This window comes from Rhinatrema bivittatum, chromosome 1 (assembly GCF_901001135.1).
Source record: "Rhinatrema bivittatum chromosome 1, aRhiBiv1.1, whole genome shotgun sequence".
In the NCBI taxonomy this organism is placed as follows: domain Eukaryota; kingdom Metazoa; phylum Chordata; class Amphibia; order Gymnophiona; family Rhinatrematidae; genus Rhinatrema; species Rhinatrema bivittatum.
The window spans coordinates 273969686-273990692 of NC_042615.1; the positions used below are offsets into that span (position 1 = coordinate 273969686).

Genomic DNA, 21007 nt, shown 5'->3' on the forward strand with positions numbered 1-21007 from the left:
AGGCCACAAGAACCTGGCAATTACCCAAACATTAAGAAGAACCCATGCTACTGATGCAATTAATAGCAGTGGCTATTCCCTAAGTATAATTGATTAATAGCCATTAATGGACTTCTCCTCCAAGAACTTATCCAAACCTTTTTTGAACCCAGCTACACTAACCACCTCCTCTGGCAACAAATTCCAGAGCTTTATTGTGCGTTGAGTGAAAAAGAATTTTCTCCAATTAGTCTTAAATGTGTTACTTGCTAACTTCATGGAATGCCCCCTAGTCCTTCTATTATTCGAAAACTGTATTTTAAACAGTTACCAATCCACAATAGGACATTGCCTCCTATCCCAGGGCTATTTAATTTCCTGATAAGCTTGTCATGAGGAACTTTGTAAAATGCCTTTTGAAATTCCAGATACAGTATATCAACCAACTCACCCTTCTCTACATTATTAATGCCTTAGAAAATAAAATCTAGCAGATCTGTAAAACAAGATTTTCCTTTACTAAATCAATGTTGACTTTGCCCCATTAATCAATATCTATTGAGATGGCCAGTAATTTTGTTCTTCAGAATAGATTCTTCCTTTTTGCCTGGTAGCATCATAAAACTCACTGATCTATAGTTTCTGCAGGCTTGTGCCGTGGACCGCTGCTCTTACCTCCAGCCTCAGACACTAGCTGCTGATGTCGAGGGAGACCACCCGGTTAGTGCCCGGTGGACAGCCACGCTTCCTCCACTTCTGCTGCCAGCTGCCTTGCTAGTTCACAGCAGGCCCCTGTGCTTGGTCTGCCACAGATGCTGATCCTGCCTCAGGCCCCTCCTAGGGGGCGCCTGTGCACCAACGGTGTCCCTCTTAAAGGGCCCTCGGCGGTAAAACCCTGGATGTGCAGGAAGATGACTTCACCACTGAGGTCTATAAGAAGTCACCTTTGCCGTCCTTCCAGGCCTTTGCAATAGGTTGTCTCATATGAGATATGCTTTGCCACTGTGTTCCTGCTTCTGATTATTGTTCCTGATTCCTGGTCCCGTTGTGTGTTCCTGAGTCTTGTTCTGGGTTCCATATTGATTGTCTGCTTCATCTTGAGCTCTTCTTCGTGGTCAGTCTTTCCTCCGTCTGTCTCCAGCATCTCATCTTGCTCCTGTTGACCTGGGTCTTCCTCCTTCCTCATCGTTCCTCATTTCATGGATTGGACTTCTGGCTTGACCTCGGACTGGATCTCGACACTGCTCAATATCTGCCTGCCCACTACCTCTGCCTACTTCTCTTCTGACTGTACTCCGCCTGCCCAGATCTTGGCCCGTACTATGACACTGCTGAACCGCTGCCTGCATCTGACTTCAGCCTGAGCCTGATCCTGTTCGCTACCTTCCTTGAATGCGGCTTCACCTATCTTCGCTTACGTCTCTACACTGGCCTGCCATGACTTCATCATGACGAATCTTCATCTCCATAGAGGCTTGCACCTAAGACCAGCCAACCCTGGCACCCGAGGACAGGGCCGGCGGAACCACTAGGCGAACTAGGCGATCGCCTAGGGCGCTGAGCATTAGGGGGCGCCGAGCCGCTGATGGCCAATGGCCGCCGGTAGACGTCATCCCAATGGCGGCTGAGCGGTGAACTACTGCTATGCTGTGTGCCGGATACACACAGCAAGAAGATCGGCAGGACCGTGGTACAGTCGCGTCTAAGCATGCTGGTGCTCCTCCTCTTTCCTGCCCGCGCGGCTCCGGCAACATTTTTCTTCCGGGGCCGCGCGGGCAGGAAGGAGGAGAAGCTCCTGGTGCTCCTCCTCCTTCCTGCCCGCGCGGCTCCGGCAACATTTTTCTTCCGGGGCCGCGCGGGCAGGAAGGAGGAGAAGCTCCTGCATTGGCTGGTGCTCCTCCTCCTTTCTGCCCGCGCGGCCCCGGAAGAAAAATGTTGCCGGAGCCGCGCGGGCAGGAAAGAGGAGGAGCATCAGCCGCGTGCAGAAGAGGATCAGCGCGGCTCGAGAAGACCGGGGCCGCTGCAGAGCCCATCCTGCAGTGGCCCGTGAAGAGGAGGCCCAGAGGTGAGAGAGAGACTGAGGGTTTGTACAGTGTGTATGTATGAGATGAGTTGAGAGACTGTGTGTGTGTGTGGGAGTGAAGACCTGAATGTTTGCAGAGACAGCATGGGAGAGCCTCTGTGTGTGTGAGACAGCATGTGACAGTGAGAGCCTGTGCTTGAGCAAGACAGCATGTAGGAGTGAGAGAGAGCGCCTGTGTGTGTGTGTGTGTGAGAGTCAGCATGTGACAGTGAGAGCCTGTGTGTAGGAATGATTGTATGAGAGAGAGCATGTGACAGTGAGAGCCTGTGCTTGAGCAGGACAGCATGTGGGAGTGAGAGAGAGCCTGTGTGTGTGAGTCAGCATGTGACAGTGAGAGCCTGTGTGTAGGAATGATTGTATGAGAGAGAGCATGTGACAGTGAGAACCTGTGCTTGAGCAAGACAGCATGTGGGAGTGAGAGTTAGACAGCATGTGCAAGAGAGAGACTGTGTATAAATGATTGTATGAGGGACAGCATGTGAGAATGAGTGCCTGTGTATGTGAGAGAGAGAAAGCATGTGAGAATGAGAACCTGACTGTGTGTTTGAGGGAAGCAGACAGATGGAGAGAAAAGAAATATGTTATAAAAGGAATTGGCAAAAAAATAAGAAAGGGAAGGTGGAAAAAAAAAAAGCCTGTGACCAACCGATTAGAAAACTAAGATCAGACAGCAAATGTAAAAAGAAATAAATTACTTTTTACTGATTGGAACATGTAATCTTTGGGAATGTGCAAGAGTAGCACTTTCTCTATGCGGATCTCACAATGTACGAGATCAGCATAGAGGAACTGGAAGCCCATGGGGCCTGCACAGAGGAGGCAGCAGAATGGGCTTCAGTGCCAATAGCAGCAATCAGCACCTCCGCAATAGCCATAGAGCAGCAGTGACAGTGGCAGCAGAAGAATGAGAGAGGCTCTGAGGTTGCTGGCAAAAGAAAGAGAGGGGGTCTCTGCCTTTATTGTGTGCATGTGTATGAATGGGAGTCTGCCTGGCGGTGTATGTGTGTGAATGCATGGGTGCCTGCCTGAGGGTGTGTCTGTGAATGTATGGGTGTCTTCCTGGGGTTTGTATGTGTGAGAATAGGTGCCTGCCTGTTTGTGGTGTATGTGTGTGTGTGAGAATAAATTGGTGCCTGCCTGGGGGTCTGTGTGTGTGAGACTGAATGTGTGCATGCCTGGGGGATGGGGAGGGAGTGGTGTGAAAATGAATGGGAGCCTGCCTGGGGTTCAGTGTGAGAATGACTAGGAGCTTGCCTGTGTGTGTGTGTGTCTGTGTGAGAACGAGTGGGAGCTTGCCTGGGAGTGTGTGTTTGTGTGTATGTGAGGGAGCCAGTGAGAGTGAGAGCATGAGTGTGTATGAGAAAATCCAGGGGAGTAAGAGTTTGTGTGGGGGTGTGTGTGGAGGGGGAGAGAGTGCCTGAGTGTGTCAGTGTCTGTGAGAGCGAGAGGTTATGGTTGGGTATAAGAGCATGAATGTGTATGTATGTGACAGTGTATGTGTGAGAGAGAATGGACATGTGAGTATGTGTGAGAGAGAGAGGATAACCTCCTAATCCTGGACAATATCAGGGTGACTGGAAATCAAGAGCTCCCATGTATGGACAGCAGGGGCTTTTTAAAATCCTTATTAGTTTTAATTATTGTGTGTTATTTGATATATGTACTGTTTTGAAATATTTTATTGGTGTTTGGGAAATTGTAAAAAATATATATGATTTTAATTAATAGAAATTCTATTTATCAGTAGTTTTAAAATATTTTATTAGTATGGTTTTACTATTATAACTGATGCTTTGTTTCTTGATTTTATTTGTTTTATGAGGAATGGTTGTTCTGTTTTTCCATTGCTAATACACAGAGTCTGGCTTCTTGGGGTTTCCATTTCAGTTTTTTCTAATTTGTGCTCCTTTATTTTGTATTCTGTATTTGGTGAGGGTCTGTCTCTGCTCTGTGTGTGTGACCATGATGAGAGATTCTGCTATCATATAGTGTCTGTATAGAGATCTATAGCAATCGGGTTTGTTTTGTTTCCTCAGTAGGTGGTGTATTGGTATTCTAGGACCCAGTGTAATATTTACCCTTGCTTATTCACAGGTAGGGTATTGTTGTTTGAGTCCTTGGTGTTATTACTGTTATGTTATGATGGGATTGCAGTATAGATTTTGGGTGTCTTTTTTGCGGTGCTTTGTGTTAGTTCACAATGTGTCTGGCAGTGGAAGGTGTTTGTGCTGCTGTTACTGTGAGGTGACACCAGAATTTGAAAATATATTTTAATATGATGAGCTGTAAGGGAAACATCCAAGCTCCATTGTTTGGGGGAATTTCAGTGGATGCACAGAGATACAGAACTGGAGGTGCAGGATTTGTATTGACATTCTGTCCCTTCCTATATATTCCAGACTTCACTCTCATAATCCATATAGAATTAGTTGAATGAGGCTATCAAATAATTTTATAGTAGTTTTACTAGAAGTGTGAAACTGGCCAGCTTTTTAAAATAATGCAGAGGACCCTTTGGACTTTTTTTAACAACACTTTTTTTTATAACCAATTTTAAAGCAGGATCCATGCTATAGAGGTGGGTGAGATGAAGAAATGTCATTTTGGCTCCCCCCCCCACCCAAAACAAATTCTTCTGTCTAGAGATGCCACTGATTTTCTGTGGCACACAAATGCATTGGCCCCTGGGCGCCGGAGACCCTTGGTGCGCCACTGGGTGCGAGCCATATGGGGCCGCAAGTGGTGGCAAAGAGGAGTGGAGATTTGGCGGGCCGCAAGCAGTGCCCAATCTGCTCGCGACCCAGAAAACCCCAGTCAGCGGGCGTGATTGAGAATGAGGTAGGAGTCGGGGCCGAGACCGGGGGGGGGGGGGGGGGGGGCGCAAGGAAGAAGGCTCGCCTAGGGCGCCAAATCCCCTTGCACCGGCCCTGCCCGAGGAACCTAAGAGTAACATGGGCTGATATTGGTGAAGCTCCAGTTGGGCCTCTGATTCAGCCAGCTCCTCCTGCTGATGGTGGGGACCTGCAGGACTCCTCCCTACAGGTTGCCCTAACTCCCCCTTGGTCTAAGGGTTCACATCCGCAATAGTTTCCTAGATCATCCCTGGAAATCTTTTTAAAAATGGGCATTACATTGGCCATCTTCCAATTGTCAGGTGCCATAGCTGATTTGAATGAGAAGTTAGAAATTACAAGTAATAAATGTGAAATTTCATTTTTGAGTTTTTTATTATAACTCTGGGTTATGTACTATTGTTCCTAGTGCTTTATTACGCTTTAGTTTATCAATTTGCTATATTGTATCTTCCCACTTCACCCTGATTTGCTTCAGATCTTCTGAATTATTATCCTCAAAGAATGTTTACTCCCTCCCTAATATCCTCCTCAGTAAAGACTGAAGCAAAGAATTTAGTTTTTCTGTTATGGCCTTGTCTTCCCTTAGCACATCTTTTACTTCTTGAACATCTAACAATCCAACTGATTCCCATAGGCTTCTTGCTTCAAAAAGGTTTTGAGTGTTTGCCTCTCTGGCAAGCATATTTTGAAATTCTCTTTTGGCCTGTTTTATTAATGCTTTACATCTAACTTGCCCAGGACTGGTGCAAGCATTAGGCGGTAGCCTAGGGTGCTGGAAGTGGGCAGGGTGGCAAAATAGTCAGTAAGGGCGGCAGTTTTGAAAGGATGGATAAGATGAGAAGTGATGCGGGTGAGGCATGGAGCTGGATGGCATTTTCCATTTTTTGGGTATGTAGTTCTTTGAGAAGCTGGGGTCGTTTATCGTGTGCAATTAGAGAGAGAGATATCACGTGATGACATCACTGCCTAGGGTGGCTGGACACTCTTCCACCGGCACTGAATTTGCCAGTATTTATGCTCTTTCTATTTTCATCATTTGGATCCACGTTTCAGTTTTATAAAGATGTCCTTTTGGCCTTAATTGCCTCTTTTACTGTTCTTTCTAATGCATGAAATACATCTTGTCTGGGCTTACAAGTTGGTAATCAGTTGGATTGTTAGATGATCAAGGGATACAAGGTATGCTAAGGAAAGACAAGGCCATAACAGAAAAACTAAATTCTTTGCTTCAGTCTTTACTGAGGAGGATATTAGGGAGATTCCTATGCAGTAAATAGCATCCATGCCTCAGGCAAACTTTTAAACTTTGCAACTGCTCTATTTAGTGTTTCCTAAACAATTTCCTCATTGTATCAAAGCCTCCTTGTTTAAAGTTAAATGCTGGTGCAGTAGTTTTCATTAATGTCTGTCCTTCCAGGAATATGTTAAATTTGCTTTTGTTATGATCAGTATTACTTCTCACACCAGATCCTGCATCACAGTGAAGATTTGATCTAGAATATACCCACTCTCATCAGTTCCAGGAAGCAATTATTTATAATATGCAAAAACTTTACCTCCCTATCATATCCCCATGAGACATTTACCCAATCAATATTGGAGTAATTGAAATCTCCCATTTTTCTTGTGTTGCCTAATTTGTTAGATTTCCTAATGTCTGTTAGCATTTCACTGTCTTTTTCTCTTCGTCCTGGTCAGATTGAACTGACATCACTTTTCCCCCTTACAGTCCATGAAGGGACTCACCTAGAGGAGGTGAATCTATCACTTTAGGGAGGGAACTTACACTTATTGCCAGAAGCCCCTGGGGAGAAGAATGAGCCTCTAAATGACTTGAGCAGCTCCACTATGTGGGAAGATTTCCTCCTTCTTGGACAGGAGACACTCCAACCTCCTTCTTGGGTCTACAGGGCTTAAGGAGGCAAAATATTTCTTCACCATTTCTGACATCTGGGCTCCCACAGACTGAGGGACTCTGCACCGGAGGTGAAGGTGAGACATTCTGTTTAGAAACACAGATGGAGTTGTCCTCACTAAAGTCTGCTGATGCCAACAGCACTGAGTGGGAATTCTGGGCCGCAGTTGCAACTGTAGAAGTGGCTGGTTCAGATGTGCTCCTTACCAGCTCTGTCGACAACACTTCTTACTGACCAGTGCCAGATATAGCTGGTGGCACTGGTGAAATCTATTTCTGTGCCATAGCAAGACTCATCCTTATGTGTCTAGGTGCTCTGCTCTGACAATGAAACAGCCTTAGGAAGCTGTGCCAAGGAGACAATCTGCTTTGATGAAATGGACAGCACCATGATCTGCATCAGATCCGGATAGAAAAGAAGGCTTGGTGCCATGAGGATCTTTTTTGACATTAATGATGATGGCCCCTGCATCAAATGACTTATGAGGAGAGGTTGAAGGACCTAAATATGTATACACTGGAGGAGAAGAAGTCAGGGGAGATATGATACAGACCTTCTCCGTTGGAAAGAAATCAGTGGAACTAAGGGTCACGAAATGAAACTCCAGAGAGGACGACTTAGAATCAACATCAGGAAATACTTCTTCACAGAGAGGGTGGTGGAGTCTGCAATGCCCTTCCAGAGGAGGTGGTGAGGACAAAAATGATGAAAGATTTCAAAGGGGCATGAGATAAACACTGTGGATTTCTAAATGCTAGAGGATGGAAATGAGGACAACCTGCTGGTGTGGTGGTTACTACCCTTAACCAATAAGCCTTCATACTGTTGATGCAACTCCATTATTTCTCTCTGCTTTAACAGCAGGGGGAAAAGAGGAAAAGGGTAATTAGTTTGAGACAGCAACCAACAAGGACATTGAATTTTACAGTCTGGGAAAACAAATAAGCATGGGGGTAACTTGCTGATGCAGCTGTTACTATCCTTACCCAATAAGCCTTATACTTGTGATGCAACTCCAACATTGCTCTCTGCTTCAACGGCAAGAGGTAACAGGGAACTGGACTCAGACAGCAACCAACAAGGGCCCTGACTTTGATGGTTTGGGAAACTAAGTATGGGGGTGACTTGTATGGTGCAGCAGTTGCTATCATTATGGGGGAGACCTGTACAGCATGGCTGATGCTACCATAAGCTTGCTGAGCAGACTGGATGGACTGTTTGGTCCTTTTCTGCTGTCATTTCTATGTTTCTAGAGACAGGGAACATGATTGTGTGGTAACCTGGACATAGAAAGGCTGAGGGACTCATGAGGCAGTGGGCATGTGTGGGCATGCCTGTGCATACTCAGTAAAGTTTTTACTGAGCTCTGACAGCTGGGCTTGTGTCAGTGTCATCAGATGACGTTGCTCACATGTAATGGCTGATTCATGTCTGCTTACTGATGGAGAAAAGGGCGCAGAGTTGAATCATACGTACTACAAAATTAAAGTTTTCTCTGGAAATGTCCCTAAACCTAGTAATGAAGGAGACTATGAAACTTGGCATATTCAAATTAAGCAATTACTGCAGGATCCAGATCTCACCGCAGGTGCAAAAAAAAGGAAATTAATTGAAAGTCTCCTTCCTCCAGCTTTAAATATTGTCTCTTACATAGATAAAAGTGCCACAGCAGAGCAGTGTTTAGAGGAACTGGAGAAGGCATATGGCAGTGTAACTAATGGAGAGGAATTATTTTTTCAATTTATTGAAACTTTCCAGAATGGCAAAGAAAAATCTTCAGACTATTTGAGAAGGCTTCAGGTCCTGTTACAGAAAGTCGTGGAGCGGGGAATTTTCTTTGGGCTCGCCCCAGACAGGCAGTTACTACAACAGTTTGTACGTGGGTGCTGGGAGGAGACCCTGATTACCCGACTGCAATTGAGGGACTTATTAGAGAGCCAGTCGAAGAAACTGCCACAGTACTCGGAGCTGCTATTTAAAATCAGAACGATTGAGGAAGAAAGAAGCATGAAAGAATCTAGGAGGATACGTCAATTGGGAGTTACCCAGATTAAACCTGTAAGCAGGACTTACCTAGCAAATGACATAAGCATTGCTCAACATATGACACCAGAGGCAAGTGAGTTTAAGGTGGGATCTGAGTTGGGAACATTTTCAGGAGAAGATAATGTTTTGCTCGCCCCATTGATCACTCATTGTAGAGCTGCCAATTCAGAAATAGTAAATAGCCCTGCTGCAAACAGCATGATGCGAAGAAACTCTTGGGTAGAGAAGATGCCTCAAAAAGGGAGGCATCATCCCAAGATACTTTCATTTTGCTATAACTGTGGAGAGAATGGACACATGATGGGAGAATGCATCAATCCTGTAAATGCTGCTCTAGTCCAACAGAAATTGCGGGAAAAATTTGAAAAAAAAAAAAAACCCAGCATTAGGCAGGTTTCAAATACTCCTTTAAACTAAAAAGGTGCTTTTGCGAGGGGCAGACAAAGGCACCAAATGCAATTCAGATAAGTCCCAAAAGAAAAATATCCAGTGATCATATCCCACCATGTCCTCTACCAGATGATGTTTTGAAACGCCTCGTGGGAAAGGTTTGTTCTGCAACCGCTTATTTGGATGGTGTGCAGTGCCCTTGCTTAGTGGACACTGGCTCTCAAGTGACGTGCATAACACAAACCTTCTATGAAGACTATTTATCACATCGGAAGCTATACCCGCTAGAAGACTTACTTTGTGTTACGGGTGCAGGAGGTCAACCTGTTCCTTATCTGGGGTATATTGAAGTTGAAGTACAGTTTCCCAAGGAGGCCTGTGGAAGTGGGAACAAATATTCTGTCCTTGCTCTAGTCTGTCCCGATCAAAAGAACAAACCCCTGCCTTTAATAGTGGGAATGAATATTCTCAGACATCTAATACATGACTGTAAAGAACTGGCTGGCCCAAATTACCTTAAGGAGTTAGCCATGGACAAAAATTGGGTAACTACATATCAGACCTATGTTTCTCATCAAAGTTCCAATCAAAGAGTTACTAGGCCAATGATGGCTAGATTGACCAGCACCAGACCAATAGTGTTCGAAAGGGATGAAGCGAAGGAAGTGGAATGCATTCTGAGAATGCCCAGACATGGTCAGAGTTTGTCCATATTGCTTGAGGCTTCAGAAAATTATCCTCTACCCGGAGGCTTACTAGTACAACCTCAACTCATCCGAACTGGCAGTAAGTCGCACACAAAGGCTAGGGTGCTATTGAAGAATATATCGGATTGTAGCATCAGTTTGCCTCCTAGAAGGACATTGGGTGTAGGTGAGCCAGTCGATATAGTGAGGACCATGAACGTTACAGGCTCGACCTATAAGGATGGTGCTAAACTAGAATCTATTGGAGAGGGTAACATGGAGTCTGAGAAGGTGTCGCTAGACTTCGGAGATTCTCCAATATCTGAAGAGTTTAAACAGCATATAGAAAAGAGAATTAATCAAGAGGCAAAAGGAGCATTTTCCTGTCATGACCTTGATATTGGATGTATTCCAGGAATAATGCATAAAATCACCCTGTTGGATCCAACTCCATTTAAAGAGCGCACACGTCATGTATCCCCAGCTGACTTTGAGGATCTCAGGCAGCACCTGAAGGAGCTATTAGCCACAGGAGTGATTGAGGAGTCTGATAGCCCTTATGCTTCACCTGTGGTATTGGTTAGAAAGAGAATGGCTCAAGGACTGACAAATGCTCCAGCAAGTTTTCAAAGAATGATAGAGAAAGTAATGACTGATATTAATCTACATGAAGTTGTGGCCTTCTTGGATGATCTTATAATATTCTCGGACACACTGGAAGAGCATGAGGACCGATTGATGAGGGTGTTACAACGACTGTTGAAATGTGGATTGAAGCTCTCTCCATCTAAATGTAAATTCTTTCAGAAGTCAGTGAAATATTTGGGTCATCATATCTCAGAGAAGGGGGTGCTCCCGATGAAGAGAAAATTTCAGCCATTACTAAGTGGCCACAACCTAAAAACATTAGAGAGCTGCGATCTTTTCTAGGATTTGCGGGCTATTACCGAAGATTCGTGAATCAATACTCACGCTTGGTGAAGCCGCTCAGTAATCTGTCGGTGGGACTAACAAACAGTCGAAAGGATAGGAAAGAAGCCCGCAATTCAAAGTCAGCAGCTATTGGGTACGCGGTGGACATCAGAATGTCAGAAAGCATTCGAAATTATAAAGGAAAAACTCACGGTTGCCCCTGTGTTGGCTTTCGCAAATTGGAAGCTACCTTATGTATTACACACTGATGCCAGCACTACAGGGCTAGGCGCTGCACTTTACCAAATTCAAGAAGGAAAACTGCGAGTGATTTCATATGCCAGTCGTGGGCTCACTAAAAGTGAACAGAATTACCCTATCCACAAATTGGAATTTTTAGCCCTTAAATGGGCAGTTTGTGAAAAATTTCATGATTATCTATATGGTGCAGAGTTTAAAGTAGTGACAGATAATAACCCTCTGACGTACGTCCTGACGACTGCTAAACTGGATGCCACAGGTCATCGATGGTTAGCATCCCTCTCCCTGTACAACTTTGACATCGGATACAAATCTGGTAAAGCCAATATAGATGCTGATGGGTTGTCTAGGAGACCACATGATCCTGAAGAAGATGATGAAGAATTTTTGAAATATGAGGAGAGGGTTGCCAAGATGCTATCTCGTGTGAAGACAGATCAAGAAGGAATGGACACTCTATCTAAGGTAATATGTAAGGCGGCATTCCAGAAGCATGATGTCTCTATTTTGACACATATTTCAGAAGATTCGGGAGACTACGACACTCCCATTACACCTCATTCTACTTCCAAGTTTGAGTGCAGCCCTGGTGCCTTGGTGGAAATCTTACCTGCAGGAGGAGATGCTGTTCCAGATGATTTTGATGACCCGGACCTGTGGCCTGGACAACCCACCCTACCTGGGTTTACCTTGGGTGACTGGAGAGTGTTCCAGAGGGAAGACCCATGTTTATCCCAAGTCATAATGATGCTGGAGAGAGGTGAGAAATTTGAAGATCGAGACAGGAATCGGGAGCATCCAGAATTGCGATTATTCTTCAGAGAATGGCAAAAACTATGTCTTCAAGAGGGAGTACTTTTCAGAAAAGTGATGAGGAGTGGAGGACCACACCAACAACTTGTGATTCCAAGAAAATATCGTCAGAGAGCTCTGGAGGGGGTACATGATGAAACTGGCCATCTGGGTTGTGAACGGACCTTGGACTTAGCACGTGCACGTTTTTATTGGCCGAGAATGGCACATGGGGTAGAGCAATGGGTGAAGACATGCGAAAGATGTGTGTGGAGAAAAGCTAGAGCAGAAAAAGCAGCCCCCTTGGTAAATATAAAAGCTTACGCCCCCATGGAGCTAGTTTGCATTGACTTCCTTACCTTAGAGCCTGACGACAAGGATACACAAAATGTTTTGGTAGTCACGGATCACTTTACTAAGTATGCTCAGGCATATCCCACTAGAGATCAGACTGCAAGAACTGTTGCTGTTACCCTGTGGGAGAATTTCATCTGCCACTATGGATTTCCAAAACGAATCCATAGTGACCAAGGAGCCAATTTTGAATCTGAACTCATTTCAGAGTTATGTAGAATAGCAGGCACTAAATCCAGAACCACTCCATATCACCCTCGAGGAAATCCAATAGAACGCTTCAATAGAACCTTAATAGAAATGTTGGGTACATTAGAGGATAAGCGTAAGGAACATTGGAGAAAATATGTTCGGCCACTAGTACATGCCTATAATTGTACTCGGAATGACAGTACTGGAATTTCTCCGTTTTTTCTCATGTTTGGAAGAGAACCTTGACTTCCAATAGACTTATGCTTCGGCATCAGTCCAGTGGGTCATAACGCTAAAACTCATCACCAATATGTACGAGAGTTACGTCAGAGGTTGAAGTATGCATACGCGCTGGCTACTCAGGAAGCTGAGAAACATCAACTAGCCAACAAACGCAGATGGGATGCGAAAGTAATGCCATCCTCAGTGGAAGAGGGTGATAGAGTATTGGTCAAGAATGTGAAGTTGAGGGGCAAGCACAAATTGGCTGATCGGTGGGAGTCTTCAGTGTATATTGTGGTAAAACAAATTGAAGGTATACCAGTCTATGTGGTGAAGCCAGAAACAGGGGATGGACCCGAAAGGACGTTACACAGGGATCTACTGCGCCCCTGTGGATTTATTTCTGGAAGAGAAGAGGCTGATATTCACTGTGAACCATTCAATAGTACCAAGCAATTGATGAAAAAGCAGAAGGAGGACGCTGAGGATAGTATGAATGGCTCTATCATGGAGAGCGGAAGTTCAGATCCAGCTGAACTGGAAGAGAGTCCAATTACTGGTGAAATTCAGTCAAATGGAACATTAAATCCTAATGCGGAGGAGTTTCATCCAGAGTCATGGGAAGAGGATCCTGTGGAAGTTAGTATACCAGTAAATCATAACAATTCATGCAATTTGAACAGCTCAGTCAATGAAGAACAGCGTGCATCCTCCTCGGGGAAGAAGAAAACTCTTGATGAATCAATGACCAAAATAGGATTTCTACCATTACCTCAAAGATCGCAGAGACCAAGGAGACTGCCTAGTAGATTCGATGACTTTGAAGTGCAATTGCCCAAGGGGTTGCACAGCCACAACATATTGAGACAGTCATATTCAAGGAATCCATTAGAGGCGTGTATATCCATGCAGCAACTAAGTAGTATGATGCAAGAGATATTGAGCAAACAAACAGAGTTAATATATAAGCTGTGGACATAAACACCTGCCGGGGACGTCAGGTTTTAGGAGGGGACCATGTAACATACCTCTAGGAACTAGGGCAGAGAAAGGTTGAATCATCATTGTGACATGAAAAGACTGACAATAGAGTGCTGTCTCTTTAAGAGCTGAGGGGGGGGGAAGGAGATTCAAAATTTGATTGTATTGAGCATGTGCGATCAGATCACTGCTCAGCCTGAACAGAGTTCCTGCCCTGCTCTGAACTAATAAATATTATCTGTGCTGATTAAGGTTCTCTTTTCTGGAACCCTGCTGTGGACGACTTGGGAGTAGTTGAACTGTGCCCTGTCAGGATTTGAAGCTCTTCTTTCAGATAGAGGCTGCTGTATTGTGGATTTGACAGTTGAAGCAAAGAGCAGTACTGACGCCCTCTTCAGCTCTAAATTCAAATGGACACACAGTAGGATACAATCTGGGACTTTGCTTGTTCAGAGACTGCTTAAGGTCGGGTGCTATATCACATGCTGATTCTGGTTGAAATACTTAACATGAGTTTATGACAAAGTTGAGTTTTCTCTTGTACTATATACATGTGTTTATATGACAAATGCAGATGCTTAGGAAGTGAACAGATTTATTTCAGTCATTCATTCCAGTAAAGATAAAACTGTTACTCACTAAAGAGCGTGTGGATTCATTTCTGATACTGGGTTGGGAATCAAAGTGCAGGTTTCAGACACAAGGAGTCATAAAGAAAATTGAACTTCAAGGGTTACACTATGTTTTAAAAATCAGGTTTTCAAGGATCTTCATAGCTCAGAAAAATGCATAACCCTTCCTTTACATGGTTCTTTTTCAAACTGGTCCTGCTTGGAATAGTATAAAATCTCATCTGCTTCATTACAATATCTACTTTCACAGCAATTGATATTTCATGTTTTTACATATTGGATTCTCCAATGCCAAATTTATTTTGGGTGAATTGAGCTCTTGGGTCCAGTTTTCAATGGGATTGAGGTGCCTGGCAATTAGATCCTGCTGACTGAAAATTTCACTCCCTCAGTGTCTAAAAAGTGGCCAGGCCACTAGGAAGAGTTAGTCCAGGGAGAAAATGTAGGTACCTGGTACTGATTTGCAGCTCTAGGCACATAATCAAGGTAGCCAAAAGTAAGCATAGAAATAATTGTGCTAAATGTAAGCACTATCCTTGTGCCCTGAACCAGTGATCACCCCTCCCCCAAACCCTTATATTTTGAAAAGCCCCTCCCTCTGAGCCACGATCCGCCATCTTCCCACTCTCTAATGCAAGAGAGAGCTTCTAATCAGTTTCTGTAATTATCCTAGTAGATCTTTAGAAAATGTTATGTAATTTATTTGGACTTTTCTAAGGTCTTTGAATCAGTGCTGCATGAAAAACCTTTCTGTAAGGTAAAAATGTAGGATTGGGGATCCATATTTTTTTACCCAAGAAACTATCAAGATAATTTTCAGTGTGTAAACATTAATGGAAATTTTTTTAAGTGAGGATGAGCCACTAGTGGTTTGCCTCAAGGATTTATTTAATCCACTCATAAATGATTTGAGCTGAGGAGGCTGTGGCTGGTGGAAGAGATGCAGTCCATGTCTTTTCTCAGTCTGTGCCAAACAGATGTTTACCTGCTCTGAAATAACCCCAAATAAACCCTTTTATGACTGTTGATATTTTACAAATTTAGAATGCCCTGCTGTTTATCAGGTGGAAGCTCAGAATGCAAGGGGTGACAACCCCTAAATGCAATAAATCATTGGCATTATTCTTGTTCAGATTAGTGCATACATTCAGTTGCAAAACAGTAAGTGTACAACAAATGGATAATCAACATAAAATGCAATCAAGTCCTCTCCAAGAACCTCCATCTCTAATCCCATTTGACATAAACCATATGTTTACAAATAGTAGTTACCATTGAGGAAAGGTAAACTGGAAAGGTCCACAAATGAAAAACAAGAGCTATACTGGGAGAAAATAACAACAGTAGTAAAAAGTCTGTGAATACGAGAAAGCATCTAGTACATACGTTCCTCTGGTATGCCTTTAGCTTCACTGGCAGGTGGCTTGGATTTCGTCTTCTTTGAGACCTTTTTCACTGTCTTTATAATTTTAATCTTCTTTTTCACTGTCACTTTAACTGGAAAACAAATGCAAACCATATTCATGATGGTCATTCCCTTCTTACTAAGGAGAGGCTATAGAGAGAGAGACAAAGAGAGAGAGAGAGAAAAGAGAGAAATCATGCAAAAATTGAAAGGCAGTGAGAGAGTCCAGGGAATGAGTGGTGAGGACCAGTACTGGACTGTGACTGATGAACACAGAAGCAATTTGTGCCCAGATAAAAACATGCTTTTTACTAATCAGCCATCTGGTAGATCAACCTACCCTTGTTATCTTGCAATACCACCTAGCTGGCACTGCTATGCTCTTCTAACTCTGCATTAGAGGATCTTTACATCCTGAGGATGAATTTCAGATCATTGACAACCAAAACAATATCTTCATCCCCTGTGCAGTCTGGGAGTACTGTGGTACAGGATTTTGTATAGTATGCTATTTATTACAACACATGGTAACCTGTTGTAGAAAGCATTCATATTAGCTTAAGATACACTACTTCAGGGGTGGGCAACTCTGGTCCTCAAGAACCACAAATAGGACAGATTTTCAGGATATCTACAATGAATAAACAAGAGATATATTTGCAAACAATGAGGCAGGACATGCAAATCTCTCTCATGCATGTACATTGTGAATATCCTGAAAATCTGGCCTGTTTGTGGCTCTCGAGGAACGGAGTTGGCCACCCTTGAGCTATTTGCTACCTTTTTAACTGCTCAGGATGTGCAAATAAATTTAAGTCTAACTTGAAATAGGTGGCTTTCAGCCTCGTTCGAATCTGATAGAAATTTTGGATCTTCCTCAGATCCACTGGGGAAATCCTTGAAATTTGTTTTCAGTGGATCTAGATAAAATCTGGAGTGGCTCTGCTGATTTGAAGAAATCCACGTCAGATTTCTTTCACATCTGAATTGAATTTTGCTGCAAATGTGGATTTTCTTTTTTAGAATGCTTATTGAACCAGTTTAGCAAACCTGCAGAAGCTTTGCAGATTCATGGAAACAAGTGATGAACTTCTTTTAAAGGGATTCACACATCTCCATTTGACACAAGCGGACACAAAGTTAGAATTGTTCTCATATGCCTTCACAAATTTAATTTGAAACAAGAGGTTATGAAAATGTTTTTCTGTGTACCATAGTTATTGATGGAATATGACTTCAGAGAGCAGTGATCGATCAAAGAGCATGGATTTGCATACTGTATATTACTGTTAAGTACACAAGTCGTGTGCATGTATGATTGCTCAGCATCCCTGCACACCAACTGTGATCTCTCTATATACTCACTCCACATGGAAATTCAAAGGTATTATATTGTTACTTTGCATTTACACATTTAAAATACCTATAGTATTATGCATCCAAATACCTACAGTATTACTCATATAGTATTACACAGTTTATATATCCAATTTAAAATTAGCTGCTTAACCTTCAAAGTTGTATGCTGGGGTTCCCCTTTATGTCTTTCTTGTGCATTCTCTCCCTATTCACTTATTCATTACGGTCCTCTTAGCAGGAGTTCTTAGTGATACCTTCGATTAGAGAATTATGCTTTAAGAGATCTAGGGAAATGTGTTTTTCATTTTTATCTCCTTGTTTATGGAATTCCATACTACTTAGAGTCTGCTTAGAAAAGGATTATTTAAAATTTAGAAAGACTCTGAAGGCCCATCTTTTTCTATAAACTTATCCTCACCTTGATTCTACTTAATTTCTACCTCAGTGCTTGCTTTTTATAAATTTTTTTTATTTTAGTAATCTACTATTTTATGTATTATTTTAGCATTTTATTGTTTTGTTATCTTATTTGTATTATTTTATTTTATGTTGCATTTTTTCTTCTACTGTTTATTTCACCTGCTTATTTATTAGTTATTGATATCAATTTGTTTTTATAGTTAGTTTTACTATATTAGCTATTTACTATATTTTGATTTGTACATTGCTCTGTTTTACAAATGTAATAAGATGAAATTCATCAAGAAATAATAAACATAAACATATATATATATATATATGGCATGTACTCACCACATAGGCTTGCATTTCTATGTAATGGGTTTTCATATATATATATATATATTATTTTTTTTACAGCATTTCTAATGCAGACCATTACAAAATTCAAATTCCCATTTGCTGTCTCTACAGGTGATTTCATTCATGCATGTAAATAAATAAAACACCTCCAGATACCATTTTCCTTACTATATTTTGATCTGGCAGTTTCCTCCTGCTTCTTTGAGCCTCCAGCTCAGTTGGATCTAGGGATGGAATCCTGACACCATGAATTATCATTTGCAGCTACCCAGGTCTTTTTTCCATTATTTTATATCTCCTCCCCCCTCCTGAATGGTCCCAGCCTAGGACCATTGCAGTGATGGTCCTAGGCTGGGAACCATGCACCCAGCTCCTTCTAGAATCCTAAAGTCATGGCTCTGAATCTGGCTACTAGATGACACCCTTGAACAATGATCGCCACTCCCTTCTATCCAATGCCAAGGGCTGTGAGTGCTGTTTCTGCAGCAGTCAAGCTGACTGGAGGAGAAGAAGACCAACTTGAGGATTGAACATGGCCCTCCTGCATGGCCGTGCACAGCAATGCGCCTGAGCCACCAACCTGGCCCAGGTTCCCATTTGCAAAAGGAACATGTTTATGACGATGTGGGTATTATACAAATACAAACAAATCACAGTGCAGACTCTGTAGAAATCTGCGGGTAGTCTCTAAGCAGATCCATTTAAAGCAATGGAGTTTCCTGTAGTTCATTTGGATTGTCCACTGAAATGAGAAACCTTTTCTTGATCAGAATTGTATATTCATATCTCTATCTATCTATCTATCTATCTATCTATCTATCTATCTATCTATCTATCTAGCTATCTAGCTAGCTATTTATCATGTATATTTGACAAAGTTATGAAGCCCTTGCCCCATCAGTTATTATACTGCAAGGGCTCACTTTGTGGAGCTGGGGCCAGATTGCTGCCCATATATCCTGGGTTTCTTCCAGAACAGGGGGGAAAGAGCCAGTATTTCTAGGCCCTAGGCTTCCTTTAGAGGCATTCTGCTTCCTTCAGCAAGAGAAACACACTGCACACAGTTAGCTGTTGTTCAGAAACAATTAATATTACTAGTTATTTGTTGGCAGATGAAAATTCAGAGGATATACTTTGTAATAGTGCACTTCAATATAGAAAATAAAGTTGAAAATCACAGTTACAGTCACTAGGAAATCTGCATTTCCTGGCAGTAGGTACTCTTGCCAAGGGACACTCTCTGGGCTCTTCCCCATTGGTACCTGGCAACTGGATGCAGACTCCATCCCAGTGGAAACGCCTCCTGATACACTTAAGATGAGTCTTTGTTTGAAACTTCCTTCAATAGCAACTCTGGAAGTAGACTTCCCAGTCAGGCAGTCCTCATTATGATTTTCCAGAAATCCACTCTTCAGATGTCTTAGGCAATTTCCCACAGAGTAAGAAGCTTATGGGACTAACTCCCCTCTTCCTTTGGATTACTGCTTTGTTCTTTTCACTCTCAAGATCCTCCTTGGATCCCAAGAAAAACTCCCGAGTCACAGGGCCTGGAAACCCCACCTTTGGGTACCAGCCAGTGGCGTACTAAGGGGGGAGGGGGGGGGCGAGGAGGGTGGTCCACCCTGGGTGATAACAAGGAGGGGGGTGCCAGCAACCAATCAACTGCTGTGAGTAGTGCCTGTTGGCGCAGCCGCAGAGAAAAAGAAAAGCATGCGTTGAGTCTCCTGGATGCATGCTTCTTGGCTGTGCTGTGCTGGCATTGCTCTTTGGTTCTCGACCCCATTTGGATTCCTGACTGGCTCCGCCGAGGCTGCTGCTGCCATGCCGACTCCAAGGCCCGATTTGGAGAGGGTGCTGCAGGCAGCCGCCAACTGGAGATTTTATTATTTGAGAGTGAGTGCAACGGGTGTTCGTCTCTCTCTCTCACCGGCTCTGGGGAAGTCAACAGATGGCAGGCAAAACGAAAAGGAAGGGCACCAAACGCTGCTCTCACCACTCCAACGTCTCCTCAGCCGCTCTGACTCTCCGGTTGACCATGGCTCTTCCTCTCCCCCTTTTCTTCTTTAACCTTTTTATTAGTGGCAGTGCCTCAATAGTGGCGACCAGGGCCCATCAATGGCGGCGCTCTGTCACCTAATCTCTTCTCCAGGTTCCCCCATGCCATGCCGACATCCGGACACCGCCACAGGCCTCCTAGTTCCTCCAAGCTCTGATTCTAACTCAGAGAGCACTCATGACCCCTACGGCTTTCAGACCACATCCACCATCCACACCCCGACAGTGCCAATCTGCGCAACGGTGCCACACTCCTGCTCCGCCAGCGTGCGCCATTGATCCACTGCAGCCAGAAGCTTCGGGCCTACAGCCTCCTGCCGCAGTTAAGAGAGCACTGTCTGCTGCTCTGCAGTCTGCTGTGCTACCTCCCTCCATGTTGTAGGCTGGCCTGGTCATCTCTCTGACTCCTCTGAGTCTGCTCCCAGCTGTCTCTTGAGTGCCATGTGTACGCTGCAGCGCCGCTACAGACATAAGAAAAATAGTTGCTGTCTTTTTAAAGTATGTGCCTACCTCCTTGTACTGCTGGCTGCTGGTTCACATTATCTGCCTCCTTCCCACGGAGCCCTGTAAAATGTGTATGTGTGAGTGATAGTCAGAAAGTGTGTGTGTGTGTGTGTGTGAGAGAGAGAGACAGAGGAAGTATGTATGTGTGATAGAGACAGAGGAAGCGTGTGTGTATGACTCTCACACACATGCATGTTCCTTCGTCTTTCACCAACCATGTATATTTGCGAGACAGGGAGCATATTGTGAATTTATGAGAGATAAATACAAGTGGTGAGTACGTGGGTCTCTCTCACACACACACAAACATGCTTCCTCTGTCTCTCATCAAGCGTGTATGGGAGACAGAGGAACAACAAATTATGTGTATGCCCCTCCCAGTCTATGACGACAATCTCAGCATAACAGGTATGGAAAGTGGAGGTTTTTAAAAATCCTTATTAGTTTTAATTATTGGAGGGTGATTGATGTATCTGCTGTTTTGAAATATTTTATCTATGTTTAGGACATTTTTTAACATTTGTATATGAATTTATAATTGGATGTTATTCTATTTGTCAGTGGTTTTGAAATATATATTTTTTAGTAGTAAGATTTTACTATTCTGGTTGATTTATACTT

At 43.4% G+C, this 21007-nt stretch overlaps 1 protein-coding gene across 1 annotated transcript in view; it reads right to left on the minus strand.

Moving 5' to 3' along the window:
• CPXM1 (carboxypeptidase X, M14 family member 1) overlaps positions 1-21007 on the minus strand; it is a 186056-nt gene that overhangs the window by 155108 nt on the left and 9941 nt on the right. Inside the window, exon 2 of the mRNA XM_029594938.1 lies at positions 15688-15798. Within this exon, the coding sequence (XP_029450798.1) occupies positions 15688-15798 (111 nt within the window). The remainder of the gene's footprint in view (positions 1-15687; positions 15799-21007) is intronic.